At 38.1% G+C, this 16,574-nt stretch overlaps 1 protein-coding gene across 1 annotated transcript; it reads left to right on the forward strand.

Moving 5' to 3' along the window:
• Positions 1 to 28: 28 nt before the first annotated feature.
• Positions 29 to 14,629, forward strand: cers2a (ceramide synthase 2a). Its single transcript, XM_077743724.1, has 11 exons — positions 29 to 448; positions 5,047 to 5,217; positions 5,301 to 5,418; positions 5,556 to 5,674; positions 7,203 to 7,260; positions 7,845 to 7,895; positions 7,996 to 8,088; positions 10,871 to 10,999; positions 12,337 to 12,443; positions 13,173 to 13,326; positions 13,398 to 14,629. Exons 2-11 carry the CDS (start codon positions 5,048 to 5,050, stop codon positions 13,542 to 13,544), a joined length of 1,146 nt encoding a protein of 381 aa, XP_077599850.1. The 5' UTR covers positions 29 to 448; position 5,047; the 3' UTR covers positions 13,545 to 14,629.
• The last annotated feature ends 1,945 nt before the right edge of the window (positions 14,630 to 16,574 follow it).

The following is a 16,574-nucleotide window of genomic DNA, read 5'->3' on the forward strand; positions in this document are numbered from 1 at the left end:
CCCTCATAAGAGGATCACGTCACTTAAAAGACACTGCTGCCCGCCCCTTTCCTCAGTTAAAACATATTAAACACAAGCCGTAATATTCACATCGTTCTCTCGCTTATGCTCCTTTGATAGGTATCAGTGACCATTGTGGTATTACGAAAAAAGTAAACATGTCGTCACACTCCCCTCGTTGATAGATATGAAATCCCCATTTCAAAGGAGCCGTGTTGTGGATTAGAAGTGCGACAGATTTTCCCCCGAGAATGAGGCAAACCTGAGCCGCAACAGAGAGGAAACCGGGCTTTTTGGCCTATTTTTGAATGATCCGAAAGTGGATTGTCTTTAATGACGAAACGTTCATGAATTTCACTTGGCTCGAACAAGAAAAAAAGAGGACAAGCAGCAACAAGCGCCGCCGAAGAGACAACGCTACCTGAACCGGACTCCGTAAAGTCTCGAGGTAAGTTGTCGGCAGCACCGTTACACGATGGACGTTTTTTTTGCAGCGAATAAAACCAATATACCAAGGACGGCCTGTTAACATAGTGAGTGATAACTGCCAGTTTTATTTTATTTTTGCTCAAAATCCCTTCCCATGTGGCAAAATGACATGAAGCGGAAAAGTGCTAAACATCAAAGTTGAGCTAGCTAACAGGCCCGATGTTATCCTCATGTTAAGAAGATCTGCGATAAAACACCACTAAACGTATGATTTGTTATCATTAACCAGAACATTAAACAGGGTTTTTGTTGGTTCCAGACAAATAGCCCGGTTGTATTCATTCATCTTGGGACGTAAAAACTTTTCCAATTTAAGCGTCACCGTGCTGTTTTAAAGTGCTTCGTGTGTTTCGTGACATGGCCTTTTAAGGTAGATAACTTGTTTTAGTGGCGTCTCATTTCTCAACTTGTGGTTCCGCTACGTCTCGGGTGGGAGACTCCCTGTTTACGCCAGGTTCGTATGTGTGTTGAGTATCTGTGGGGTGAGCCACTCCCAAAGACTTTACGCAAATTCCGTACAAACCAGTGACAGGCACAGGAAGGAGAGATTCCACAAGGAAGTCAGCCAGTATAGGATGCCCGAACTAAGTAAGGTTTTCCAACAGATATTGCAGTGGCGGGCCGTGCACTTCACACCTAGACCTTCAGTAGTGCAACGTCTGAATCAGTCTAAACCTCATTAACTATTTTATGGCTATACAACCTATTCTACAGCTGCGACACATAAAAAAGCAACAATAATAACCTCATAAAATTATTTTCTCAACTGCTTTATCCTCACTCGGGTCGCAGGGTTTGCTTGGGCTCTGGCCTGTAAATCAAGTTAATTGTTTGGGATCGGGCCGGGTCGGGCTTTAATACCCGTGGGCCGGCTCGGGTCGGGCTGGATTTTTTCCGGCCCGATCTTACCGCTAGCACATCCAGACAGACAACCATTTGTACTCAAAATCACACTTCCACTGAGTAGGAAAGGATGCTGCCTGCCCCAAAATCAGGCGAATGAACACTTAACCAAGGGCTATTTAATTTACGTTTTTTCAATGACCGACAATAGTAATTTGGCCTATAAAAGTTTACTTTTCTTAAGTGTTCAAAAATAGATACTTTCACTATAAAGCAGGGTTCTCAATTTATGGCTTCCGCTAACCTCAAAGGTAAAATCTGGTACCCGCTGGGTAGAGACCTTGAATGCATCATTAGGAGCGCTGCATTGCCACACCACTGTGACGCCAACAATAGCTCTAGTTCTGCTACAACAAGGGTGTAGATGAGAAAGTCAGTATAGTAGGATGCTCAAACTAAGACTTTCCAACAAGCTTCCCTTTGTGGAATAGTTTGCCCAGCCCTGTGTTCCTTCAACCAATGGGAGCGTCGTATTTGCACACCACTGTGGCTCTGGGTGTGACAATATGTTGATAGGGCGGGCGATATATCGCTATTTCCTCCTGACTACCAGGAAAAAAAATTGTCCAATCCCACTTTATTTTGAAAGTCCCCAATCTGTGTGAAGTAATTGGAATAGTGCAAAAGAAATTTGGTATCATTGGAAAGCTCTGAATGTCCCTTATAGAGCACAAAAAGAGTTCATGCGATTGGATGCACTAGGTGTGAGATATTTAGGTTTACAAATGCTCTCTACAGAGGACAAATTTTAACTAATGGAAGTCAGGAGGTTAATTAACAACCTGGTGGATTATCGACGTGCTCCCGCCATGTATCGATACTTTTATTTACCACACTGGTCATTCTATGGAATTTAACTTGACATAATTTTTGATGACATTTTCAATGTTCAAGTTATTTTTTGTTTTTTTTCCCCCCTCAATATGTGCAGGTAAAATTTTTCCAGTTATGTTTTCAAGTAATGTTACACAAAAGGTTTCATTGTTTAATCCAGAGCACAATAAACTGTATTTTTTTAAAGGGTCAAAGCTCCTAAGTGACAACTTTTGGATAGCCGCATAATGTAGTGACCACTGTGCCTGAAAGTGGGAAGTACGCTGTGACATTTCTGGGTCTTCAACACCAGTTAGAACGAGCTTTGTTTTTTTTCATTTGCCTCTGTAATATTTTTCCTCAAATATTTCAAAAAATGGGGTGTGGTGCACATCACCACTGGGAATAATGGTTTCTCCCTCACATTTTAACAACTACAGAAAGTACCCTGGACTTTGTATCTGTGTTGAAAAGGGTTTTCCCCCAATAAATACAATTTTATAGCTGTAAAAATGCAGGTCATAAGTTTCAAACATGAGCAAATGAAAAAGTAAAATTAGTAATACTGAAGTATTATAGTAAGACTGTCTGAAAAGCATTTTTTTACACTGAGAATTTTCAAACATTAATATGGAAACAATAGAAAATATATAATTTATTTTTATTTTTATAAAGAGATATGACTTCAAACTGAGGGTAGGGGTTTTCACTCAAATGAATTTTGAAAATATAGCCTTGTAATTTGCTTAGTTGTTGTTCAGAGAAAAAAAGGCCTCTTTCATGTCATTTGGTGGTGTTTCTCATGAAGGTGAAAAATGTGTACTTTGCCAAACAAAAGTTGAGCTTGCTGCGCTACACTGTGTCAAAAACTCTCTTTTAAGAGCTGTATAAATCTGTACCTTGACCTCAATTAGCCAACGAATGTGTAATCTGTTGCACTAGGTGTAAATTGCGACACTGAAGCACTTCAGTGATACATTTAAACCTTTATTGTTGCTGCAACATTGAGTAGAGTGCACCTCAGCCCATTGTTTAAAAACAAAAAAATGAAATCTTAATCCGTTCTTGTTATCTCACCTCAATGGACTTTGTAATAGTATATGGTGTCATGCTAGTATTGCACCTAAATACCCAAATGAATAGTCATAGTCTGTCATCTCTGAGAGAGGTTGTTCCTCCAAAGCACTACTGTCAGTCGAAATCAGTTGTGTTTTGTTTGCTTATGGTGTCTCTTCCTCATTATTTATGTCAATAGCGTCAAAACAGGACTGGCATTCAACAGATAGACTCAACCATTAAAACCAGTATTAAAGTTTTTCGAGCCAATATGGAATTTTTTTATTTTATTGTTGGAAAAGGTTTTTGTATCAATAACATAAAATATTTTAGTTAAGGCCATCTTGTTTTGATATTCCCAAATCCCTTTAAACTTTTATGATGGTAAGTCATATTTTTAGGATTCTCTAATTGAAATAAGTTTTTAAAGAAACACCCATATTTCAATATACAGTGTTCCCTTGCTTATCGCGGTTAATGGGGGTCGGGACCACCCGCGATAAGTGAATTTCTGCGAAGTAGGGATTCCCCTTCAAAAATGCTTCCAAAATTCCAAAAAATATATATATAATTTTTTTTTTTTTACCCCCCTGTATACAGTACACCATATAGAATACGGGTAGAGAAAGTGAAATTCATATTATAACAAAAAAACCTGTAAAATATGTTGTTTCAATGTAATATTTGTATTTTATTTTTATTTATTTTTCCCCTCAAAAATCCATGAAGCTCTGAGTCCGCGATCATACCTGTCAACTGGTACGTTCTCGCCGTAATTGGTACAACTGAAAGCCCATTTTTATATTGGTACGCTGTACACATGAAAATGGTACGCTAAACGGTGATTTTGAGAAAAAAAAATAAATTAAGGCACTTTCTAGCCATTTTTCACCATCCGCCATTGTTTCTTCCCGGAAACGCATGTCTGCCAAGTGATATATGTACCGGCGCCTCTGATTGGCTAAAAAAAAAAGATCATGATAAACATTTCGTTTTGTAACACTTTCACCATGTGATTTCCGTTTCCTGTTCCCTTGTTTATGTTTACTTTCATTTGATCAGCTGTTTCTGGTCTGTTTACAAGTCAAGAATACACTCTTACACGTGGTACAACAATTACAACAAATGTCATGTGAACGCACATTAAAATATTATTGAATGCACCAGGTATTGGAACAATTTTTGTAGGAAGCTGTTGTAGTGGAACTTTGAAAGCAATAAACACATAAACATACATTTTCTACTTGTTGTTCGTGATTTTTTACAAAAAAGTAAAGTGGTAAGATTTTCCATGTATTTATACATATATGTAAGGGCGAAAACAAAATTTGGTAAGATCACAAATGGTTCGAGGTTGACAGGTATGCGCGATAGCTGAACCGCGAAGTAGCGAGAGAACAGTCTATTTGCATTGCGTTTTTATAATTGACTACAACAATTATTAAATTTAGTTGGCAATTGATTTTTCAGACAAGGCCAGATAGGTTTGAATTGTGTTTTTCTGTTATTAAATAAAATCTGTCAGTAAATATAATCACAATTTATATTTTTAAGGTCTGTGATTTGCATTTGTTTCAAAGGCTTATAAATTTCATTGCGGAAGTATTTTCTCCTCCATAATAATTTGGGAACAAAGCAATTATTTTTTTATGACAAACATTTATGCATCTGGACAGAATTGCTTCCATTCACAAAAGACCACTCTCACTAGATTGCTTATTTTGAATATTTGTGATGCAGATATTATTTATTATGTTGCAACTTGTTCTGCTCTTCAATCTCCAGGATGTTATCTTGGTTAAACGAGTGTCTATGGGCAGACTGGATTTGGTTTCCGGAAGGCTTTGGCTGGATGGACCTCAAGGATCCCAATGTTATCCTACCTCAGTTACCAGATCTTTGGGCTTTCATTCCTGTTGCCATCTTCTTCATCGCCATTAGACCGATATTTGAAAGGCAAGGGATTGTCAGTGTTTGTCACCATCACTAGGTTAGCTCTTTTATAAAACATATTGTACGTCTTTTGGATTATTTTGCAGGTGGGTAGGAATTCCTCTGGCATCTCTGCTGGGAGTAAAGGACAAAAATCGTGTTCGTCCTCACTTGAATCCCTTACTAGAGGCCCACTACTGCAGTTTGTCGAAGCATCCAACACAGGTAAAAAAAAGTAGTCTCGCAATGTTTTCTTTTTTTGGCAGCAACACAATTACTACATTGTCGCTACATTTGTGACCATGTTTCTAAAGTGTCAAGAACAGCACACAACTCTTTTAATCTCTCACATTTGTTTACAGAGCTCCTTAGAAAAGTTAAGTAAACAGACAGACTTCTCAGTTCGACAGGTCCAACGATGGTTTAAGCAGCGACGGAACCAAGACCGACCCAGCAAGATAAAAAAGTTTCAAGAAGCCAGGTACCTAGAACACTTGTAAATCAAATGTTAATTACATAACTATTAGACATTTTATTTATCACACAGTTTCTTGAGTGGTCCTTTGTCTGTAACTTCACCTAGAATCAATTTGCCCTCAGTGACACTATCTTTTGTTTTTATTCCCCTGCCTCTTATTTTTCACATGGGGGCCATTGTCAATGCCCAATATTCAAATAAAGTAGAAGAATTTCTAGTTAGACCCTACAACATTGTGTTCAGCAAGGTAAAAGCAAATAATCCTTACTTGTGCTCTTTTTTTTAGAGTACAGACAAATTGCAGCTCGACTCAACACTCATTAAAAATACTTGGTATTAAGTGCTCATCAGAAATGAGACAGAGATTATACTCTGGAATTAATTTTGTAAAAGTTATGTAGAAAAGGAAAAAAATACTCAATTTCATTCATTCATTCATTTTCCAAACCGCTTATCCTCCTCACAAAGGTCGCGGAGGGTACTGGAGCCCTTCCTCCCAGCTAACTATGGGTACCAGGCTGGGTACACCCTGATTTGGTGGGCAGCCAATCGGAGGGCCAATTAAGAGTGTTCAACCAGTTTACTCTGCATGTTTTTGGGTTTTGCTATGAAACCAGAGTACATAGGGAGATGCAATCACCATTCTCAATTGAGGACAGACCTGGGATCGAAACCTTCACCTCAAAACTGTGATGCCGACACCCTAACCACCCAATCTCAATCTCAATCACCTGGCTGCCCAGCCATATTTCACCATAATTTAAAAAAAAACCAACTGGTATATCGGCAGAAAACGACTCTTAAAAAATGATCTAAGACTGAAGAGGAACAAATAATATTAAACACAAAGATAATATTTTACATGGAAATGTTTATGATAATAAAATCTAAATAATGAAAAATAATTAACTGGAAGTAAAAATGTTTGAAGAAAATCATTACCATTTAGGTACAGGTGTCACATTTTCTTTATGCATACAGTTAGGAATAATCTTCATTCATTCATTTTCCATGCTGCTTATCCTCACAATGCTGCGGGAGAAATGATCTTGTTTAATACTTTTTTTTTTTTAAAAAAGCACCGAATTTATTCAGATTCATGCTATCTTAGAAAAAAATTTAAATCAGTATTTCCAGGAAGTAATTTCCCTCAAATATTTCAGCCAATTAAATGCGAGTATCCTAGACTGCCAGCTTTCTCGTAAGGCCAGTAATACGCATCATCCCATCTACTTGTGTTGTGTCTGTCAATTTTTATGTGCTTGATTATAACTGTTGCCCTCGTGTTTTTTTTTTGTTGAAACATAAATTTCTCCAATGTCAGAGAAGAAATGTGATTGGCATAATACTTAAATAATATGAACAATCGTCACTTTTTAGGTAATTTGTCGATATACTAGAATGACCTAAATAGTTATGGTAATGCCATACCTTTTCAGTAAAATTCTAATAATGAAATTATGCCTTGTGGGAAATGAAAATCTTTTGTATAACTATTATATAACTATTATATAACTGTTTTCTCTTTCAGTTGGAGATTTACCTTTTACTTTTTTGCTTTCTTTGTTGGCCTGGCAACCCTGATAGATGTAAGTCGAAAGTTATACTGTTGGAAAAACTGTTCTCATAATTGCCTACCCATCAGAAATTGCTTCTTTGCTGTTCGGCGCTTACTTCATTTTTGTTATGCCGATAATTTTTGCTCCCTATTTCCAAAAGCTATTTAACATCAGTGACCAGAGCTCTCAACAAGATGTATTTGATGCAATGCAACTATCAAAATATGTTCCTGCTGAAAAGTAACAATTACAAACATCCAAAGTAGCTGTGATTACAGTCACGGTTATATTGAGCTGAATATCACTGATCAATTGATGTATTGAATACTGGGGGCATTTTCTGATAGGTGCATTGAAACCATTAAAATATGGATCCCCGTAAGCAGAAGTAAGAATATGTATTTACTCAGTAACGTTAATGTGATTTGATGCTTACAACTGTAAAGGACGCAGACATACGAAAACTGGTAGCAAAATTTAACAAAGGTGCAAAAATTCATATCAGAAAAATCTTGGCTGGGAAAGTCTGATGAGATCAAAATCTGACAGAACAGCGGCATCAAATATCAAGCAGGTTATACTACGATCGTAACAATTGCCTCTTTGCATTTTAGAAACCATGGTTCTATAATATGAAGAGGATGTGGGATAATTTCCCAAAAATGGTATGTGAATAATTCATAGTCTGGTTAGTTCCTTACTTTATTTGTTTCAATAATTTATACTTCTATCAGTGGTGCATCCATGTTTTTTCTTTCTTTCTAGCCACTCTTACCATCTCAGTACTGGTATTACATGATTGAACTGGGCTTTTATGTGTCCCTGCTTGTGAGCGTTGCATCAGATATCAAGCGGAAGGTAAGAGTGTCACTCTCGCCTAGATATACAGCACATAAGTAGAGATTTCGACATAGAAATGTTGTCTCTTAAAATTGAGTTTACCAAGCTAATTCATTTTAAAAAAAGCCTTCTACCTAATATCAATTGCTTGGAATCATGCGAGGCCACAGAAGGCTAGTGATGTGTTCTTTTTCACGAGGTACCTTGTAAGTTAATGTGTGACTGGAGTGAGCAGGGCATGGAAAACTGACTGTGCAGTTGACAGCTTTGCAATATTTGCACACAGCACAGACACAAATAATTTAGTGGTTCATTAGTGACATTTTTACATTAACCCTTGGCAATAGCTCAGTTCTGTTTGAACCATATAGAGACAGAAAGAGGGAGGGGACTTTTTGCACGGCAACTTAATTCAAGTTTTTTAGTCGAGGTATCACTATAATTAATACATAGATTGTAGTTTCCTTCAATCATAAGCTTTGCATAAATCTTGTCTGCTTTGGATTATTAATCAGTTCTGTTGCTATTACAATCCAAGTGATACCGAAAAACATGCCGTTTTCCAAAAAATGATAGTTGCAAAGAAAAAAAAATAGTTTTCAAAACATGGTTACACTTGTAAGACTTGTTAGAATCTGTAATACTGTCCTACTGCTCCGATTGTAAATTTGAAATTGTTCCAGTGGTTAGTGGTGAGATTTGTGGTTAGTGTGTTTGTATTTAAGTTGTGTGGACTAGGTGTTCAAATCTCTTGGGTGTGGTGTTCTTGAGTTGAGTTTAAAAGTTATGTTAGTTGTTACCAATGAGCACTGTATGGTACCTATCAGTTAAATTTAGGTGGAATGTCTTGTAGTTGTTTGTGAGATCCAAAAATGCTCAGAGCACATTTTCTGAATAGGGATGACACGATATAATTACTCTCATGACACCATGCAACTCAATATGTATGGCACGGTCACAGGGGGTGCTGGAGCCTATCCCAGCTGACTCCGGGCCCGGGTCGGGGGACACCCTGAACCGGTGGGCAGCCCATTTGAGGGCAAAAGGAGACGGACAACCATTCGCATCCACACTCGTACCTAGGGGCAATTTAGTGTCCAATCAGCCTACCATGCATGTCTTTGGAATGTGGGAGTAAACCGGAGTGCCTGGAGAAAACCCACACAGGCCCAGGGAGAACATGCAAACTCCACACAGGTGGACTGAGTTGGATTTAAATCAAAAACCCTACAGCTGAGGCTGACTTGCTAACCACTTAATCCGCCAGGCCACCTATTTATATCTATGGAAATACACATAATAAAACTTTTTAAAGTAAAACACTGGAACAGCTATGACAGTCATCCCTCAAATTTCGTGGATAATGTAGACCAGACATGGCCGTGATAATCGCAACACAGCGAAGTAGGATCTTCCCTGTTATTAGTACCACATTACCTGTTTTCGAACCTATATGCGAATACAATTACAATTTTCAAAGTGTATTTATAAATATTACATTTCTTGTCATATGAAAAGACTAATGTATATGTATTGTATTTAACTGTTTAATATACCCCCCAAATTTATTATACGGGTATATTAAACGGCAGGGGTATATTAAACGGCAGGGGTATATTAAATGGCGCACAAACGGGAGGCTCAAAAAAGCAAAAATCGTTTAATATATATTGAACAGCAAAATACGGTAAATCTAATCTATATATTAAAAAACTCTAAATACTCAAAGTACTGTACTCGGAGAAAATATAGTTCCTCTGCTTAATGAAAAAAATGTAAAAAGGTTATTGGGTGCTTTAGTCCAGGTATTTTCATCAGATTCGAGAGCCATTCGATCATCGATGGAATCTTCAGGAAGTGCTGTAGGGGAGCTTTTCAGGATGAGCTTTTGCGAGAGGTTTTCAGCGCACAAAGAAGATGTTGATAGGGAGTTGTGACCGCTGTTACTTTTTTGGTACAGATGTGCATTTGTACAAGGACATTACACTGTCAAGGCATTTGCCACTATCGATGGCTATGACCATGTTGTCATCAATCTCTGGGACACTTTGTTTTAAACTGTGAGCCATATTGAAAGTTTCTCAAAGTACTAAGGCCACATTCGTTATCTTTATTGTTTTGGGGGAAATTAAACTTCCACTTTGCTCCTCCATGCCATGATAGGCTGGTTTAACACACTAAATTGCTCCTAGGTAGGAGTGTGAGCGCTAACAGTTGTCCAACACCTTCTGCCCTGCGTTTTGCTGGCCACCAAATCAAAGCTTGAGTGCCCCCCCCCCCCCCCCCCCCCCGACCCTAGTGAGGTTAAACAGTACAGATAATGAATGTATGAAAGGAGAGTCAAAATAAGACAGGTTGAAGTGAAATAGTGACCACATTTTGGATTATGCCCAATACGGACATCTTTGACTATGAAAATTTCTCTTAAGACTTTGCCTCATGACAATTGAACTTCCTCCTAGTGACATAATTAATTGGGCTGTGTTCTCAGATACTGGGGCATTTGATGCTGTATTTCCTTATGAGTAAACAGAACTACAGTTTCTGTGGTTTTCTCGCATGCCACTGTAATCAAGCAGGTTTAGCAACTATTTAGTTATTTTAATTTTTTTCCTCATTTTAGGCACATTTGGTAGTGTTCAACATTGCTGTGTTATCCACAATGTCTATTTTCTGAAATTAATCATTGATAAAAACTATCAGTCAACTACCCATCAGTGACTAATCTTTACAGCTTGATCAATAAGTCACCCGACACCGCACAATTAATGTATTTGCTCTCCTTGTTTCTTCCCTGCAGGATTTTAAAGAGCAAATAATTCATCATATTGCCACCATTGTGCTCATTGGTTTCTCCTGGCTGGTCAACTATATCAGGGGAGGGACTTTGATCATGTTAGCACATGATGCTGCTGACTATCTCATGGAGGTATTTTACCCTGCTTCAATTATACAGTATTACTTTGGGAGTTGAGCTTAATGCATTCTGAGACTGTGCTCATATGTCAATTCATTCATACCTCAAATCAATTTTTCCCATTGAAAATAACTAAATACAAATTAATCAATTTCCACTCTCTGAAAATACACAAAAAAGGATATTACAATGGAAAAACATATTTTTATTGTTTGTTTTAATTCAGCAGCAACTCACAAAGTAACAAATACCTATCTAGTGGTTATGTTCTTCAATACTAAAATGTGACAGACTTGCCGCGGAGTACATGGACAAGACCGAGAGAGAGAAAGGACAGGCGAGAGACTGGCGGACGGAAAGGCGCTTGGACTAAAACATAAACTTAAAATTTAACTTAAATGAAATTAGATTACTATTTACACAAACATTAAAAATAAGTTTTATTCTTACTTCACGCTAAATTTAAACCTTGTGCGATAACCGCGTGACCGGACGTTTGGTCGCCGTTTTTTTATTTTTATTTTTTGTCCCTTTCGGTCGCCGGTCAAATGTACTTAGATTTTAAACTCTCTCTCTTAGATATTAAACTCTCATGAATATAATTTTGAGAGCCGGCTTCAACATCAAACTTTCTGTCACCATTTGACCGGCGACCAAAAGACCGGCGACCAAACGTCCGAGCACCGATAACCGTGGCCAAGATGTTAATGAATTCCATCAAGCCTTTTTAATCGGAACTTGCTGCTTCTCCATGCCTCAGAACCAAGTGTATCCCAGTTTCTTTTTTTTAATTATCGAACCAGCCACGACTCGCTTTGAAGGGTTCTGCCGGTCACTCCGCTGGCTTTTTTGCAGATTATCGACTGGGTCACACTATCTCCAGTAGAAAAATGCAACCTGTACAGCACGGTGCTCGTAGATTTGTTTCCACGAGGGAGAAGCGGCGAGAAAGGCAGCGATGCTGTTCTCATAAGCAGCCTCCCACATACTCGGCCAACTGAAGGGCCACACCGGGAACCATCTCGTATGTTCGTATCTCAAGGCAAAAATGTTCTCTTGAGTTTTCCTCGTATCTCAAATGTCTCGTATGTTGGGACAGTTGTATTTCAAGGATATTACTGTAATGGCTGTTATTTTAACATTAGGAAACAGCACTACACTTTCTTCAATCTACCACATTCTTGGTTAATTAAACTTTTACGTACCATGTATATTTTTCTGACATTTTCGCCCAGGTGATAGGATAAAAAAAATTGGCAGCCTTTTCTTTCCCCCCATGTTGGGCAGAGTCTGCACTCTCATTGTTTAAAATGGTTATGTTAATTCTGTGGTGTTTTTTGTGTTTTCAGTCAGCCAAGATGTTCAACTATGCAGGTTGGAAGAGGACGTGCAACTTCATATTCATTCTTTTTGCTGTTGTTTTCATCATCACCCGCCTTGTCATTTTCCCCTTTTGGTAAAGATCCGATTGCACAAGACTTTCTTCTGGGTTCTATAATCTGACATTGAGTGCGTAAGATCATTATGAAACTGACAAGTTGAAAGAACCTTTGATCAAAAACAACTGTTAACTCTTTAATCATCAAGGTTCTCTGCGTGTTCGTTTTCATTAAACAGTTTGAATAACAACATTTTAAACACCTGGAGCCTATCCCAGCTGACTTGGTACACCAGGCGGGGTGCACCCTGAATTGGTGGGCAGCCAAATGCTGGACCTTCAGGAACAATTGACGGAAAACACTCACAGAACTTACAAGTTCAATTAAATTGTTAATTAGTTAAATTAAATAATCCTGCTGATAATTATTTTAAATATTAACATACGGTTTTGCCTTATTTAAACTCACGACACAGTGCTTCCTAATTTGAATCCAAGAGTGATCTCTGGTGGCTGGCTATGGGTGGTATTTAAAATGCAAAATTCTACACTTGATTATTACGATAATTATACATTCACACCAGAGAGTAGGTCGCAGGGCCAGTCAATTGTTGAAGAGAAAAGACTACAAGTTACAGTAAAAAAAAAAACAGGTATTTTGCTGTTTGATTAAAATATACTTGATGGATTCAGAAGGAAATTGCCATCATAACAACAGATGCATAATTTGCAATCCTAGCCTGGTTCAATGGGCTGTTGATGGCAAGTGTAGCTAGTTGTGACTGTGAGCTTTGTTCTTATTTGCAGCATCATACATGCTACGATGGTGTACCCTATGACCCTCTACAAACCCTTCTTTGGCTTCTACTTCTTCAACGGTCTGCTGCTGTTGCTGCTGATTCTACATATATTCTGGGCAGGGCTTATAATACGCATGATCATCAAGTTCCTCCCTGGAAATGTATGTTGTACTGTGGTATCAAGTGAAGCGTTGCTACAGTTGCAAACCATTAATTGCTTTTACTTTGACAGAACATAGTTGAAGACGAGCGGAGTGACAAAGAAGAGACCGAGTCGGAAGACGAAGACGGCAGTGGCGATCATAATAGAACATTGAAAAATGGTCATATCCACAACGGCCATGCTCCACTCAACAACAACCGCCAAAAGTTGGACTGAGTGGACATTGAGAGCAGTGTGAGGTGGGGAAACCGTGCATTCCTTACTTGGAAGCCAAAGAATCGGAATATGGCACAAAAAAACAAAAACGGTTTTACAATTACCCATAAATGATTAGTTCACTGGAAATTGACTGAGAAACATAGGATACAATTATCAAGTACTTAGGGCTCATGTTCTCTTCTTTCACTAAATCACGTAACATGTTTCCACACTGCTTTTTAGCATAATGGCTTGTTACAGCTAGCATTTTTCCCTTGAGTTACTGCAGTTTGGATGGACATACCCCAGTTAACACTCCTCAGTAGCATTGCCTCTAAGCCTGACTAATTACTCTCAGGCCAGTGGTACACAAAAGGCAGATCTTTGTATGAGCCATTTTCTAATTTAAGTCTGTTTACTGGGTGGTAATAGAAATTTGTTGCAGTGCAAAACAAAATACTGTGGCAAATTTTAACAGTTTGCAAAAGAAAGTTGCCAAGGTTTAATTGTGCCTTCACAGAAGTAAACGGAGTTCCTTTGCCTTCTTGGCAACAAAAAAAGCAAGCACAATCCAAAATCCTTTTAATGTTTATTTTTGTCTATGCGTAAAATATATTTTAGGTTTATGATTTTATTTGATTTATATTTTATTTTCTCCACCCCTGTTTAAGTGATAAAAGACAGTTTGGATTGACCTGAGCCTTAATTGAGTATTATATTTCTTGACAGGATGGAATGGAGTCATTAACATTAATTTACAGTGTTTTCTGTAACCAAAAATGCACTTTATTGGTTCTTCTTCGGATTATATATATACATACATACATGTACATATACATGTGTGTATATGTATGTATGTATGCATACATGCATAAGTACATATACACAAATACACATACATACATATATGTACATACATACACACACACACACACACACATAATTTAGTAAAGAAATTAATTTGTTTAATCTGATCATGTGTTTAATTGAACCTGTCACCAAAGTCTGGTTTACAAGTGCCCTTATTTGGATTGTGAATTGCTAATAAATGCCATTTTTTGTGCCCTTATGCAATAAACACTTGTGCTCTGGGCTACTGCTCACTTCAGTTGTTTCTTGCTTCGTCCAAGGGTTTGCCTAGAAAAGGTGTTTTTACTCCCTTTTCATGTCTTGCTGATTTGTTACATGATAATGATGATAAAACATGTATGAATGACCTATTAGAATTCAATTCTTGAAATATAGTGTTGGATGTTGTGAATTGGCGGGCCTAATACTTTGTAAAGACCTCAACTGTACCAACAGGCCATGTGTAAACAGAGCCTGGGGACTCTGCGGTGGGTTCTCCTATTTCTTGAGTCGTAGTCACTGAGGTGGTTAAAACATCCATGGTGGCAGGAGGTTGTGGGGTTATCTTTGTTGATGTGTCTCGACAAAATCCTGTGGCCATCAGGGACAATGCGTCTTGATTGGCAGACTGGAGTGGAAAAAGGGGCAACGAAGTGTGTGTTCCAGTAATTGGGAAATCCCACCCTCAATCTCCTTGGCAAGGTCTATTCAGGGGTTCTGCAAAGGGAGGGTCTCTCTGGAGGAGCAGTGTGGTTTTTGTCCTGGCCGCAGAGGAGTAGACAAGAAGGGCAAATTTGGTAGAACGACACTCATGACGACAAAAAAGTGGTGATTGCAGTTTAATAAAAAAAAACATTTTGGTTGTTCAGAATCCCCATTGCTTCTGATTTATTCCTAGAAGGACACAGTGTCGATGGCATTGAATTATATTATTGGCAGGGAATACAACTTCATACTGGGTTATGAGAATATCAAACATTTTCTCATTCACCAGAGATGACTTTTGATACTTTTGGAGAAAGACGAAAGTGGTTAGTGTTTCAAGAGTAACAATCAGAATTGGTTTCTTCCCACCTCCATGTTTTGGCTCACAACCTAAAAGGCTTTCTAGACTGATTACACACAATAGCTTATCACTTTACAAGCAAGGCCATCAAGTTGTTCAATTAATTGAAGCTGGGTCAATTTCTATCCCTTTGGCTCATCATCTCAATTGCATCTCCTGTTTCTCCTGCCCATATTATTCTGTTTCCTCCGGAATATCTAAACTTTTTCTGTTTTCTGTGGTACCTTGTTACCCTTACGTTAAACATTATCGCCTAAGTTTGAAGCTGGAGTAGGCTAATCGGTGACAAAGACGAGTCTCATTTGACAGTAGAACAAAAGCGTGTGGGACGTTTGATTCACTTGCATGCTGTCAACTTCTCAAATTCCTACTTAAGTATTAATAGGAGCTTAGAAACCCAGGGAAGGCCACAAGATGCGAGTAAACGCCATGAATCTTGCAGGAGTGCCAGTACCCAATACCCCGTGAGTTGTAAGGACATAAATCAGTTCACACATACAATGCTATCTTAATACAGTGTAATGTTTTCTAAGGCATGTGCGAGTCAGTCGGTAGGCTGATCATTTTCCCATGTAATCATCATGAGGGGAAGACTCTAACCGTATAAAAACTGCGCTTATAAAAGAGACATAGAGAAGAAGCAGAGGGAGAATGCCGATATATGCAGGTTTTTCAAAAGTTTGGATACCAGCTGAAACATTGCAGCAGGAAGTTGCATGTGGTAAGTTAGATATCAATTTTACTCTACCAGCAGAATGCAAGAATAATTTAGTGAATATTTATCCACAAAATGAAATGCTGATTTGTACTTTGCAAATGGTGTAATAATTGTTTAGTATGCGTTTGCTGTACATATACTGAGTTGTTCAGTCTTCTTTTTTATTTAGATTTATAATTAGCTATATATCTGGGCATATATTTTATCTAGGTACACTGCAATGTCAGGTTCTGGCTTTTATCTCAACTCCTCCATCTACTATAGCTATATCTCTTACTCCATCAAGCTTACTTATCTATTTCTCAGATACCTAAATTCACTACATCTGTAGCTTCGCTATTTCTTAGTGATTGTGCGCCTCACTCCGATATCTACTCTAATTGGACTATATTTTATTAAGCCGCATTTGTAACAA

Source organism: Stigmatopora nigra, chromosome 21, assembly GCF_051989575.1.
Source record: "Stigmatopora nigra isolate UIUO_SnigA chromosome 21, RoL_Snig_1.1, whole genome shotgun sequence".
NCBI lineage: Eukaryota > Metazoa > Chordata > Actinopteri > Syngnathiformes > Syngnathidae > Stigmatopora > Stigmatopora nigra.

Bases quoted from the DNA above. Each gene is read 5' to 3' on its own strand.
- cers2a (XM_077743724.1), top strand. From the start codon at position 5,048: ATGTTATCTTGGTTAAACGAGTGTCTATGGGCAGACTGGATTTGGTTT. The intron at 5,218-5,300 runs GCAAGGGATTGT...ATTATTTTGCAG, and splicing joins ATTAGACCGATATTTGAAAG to GTGGGTAGGAATTCCTCTGG. The intron at 5,675-7,202 runs GTACCTAGAACA...TTTCTCTTTCAG, and splicing joins AAAAAGTTTCAAGAAGCCAG to TTGGAGATTTACCTTTTACT.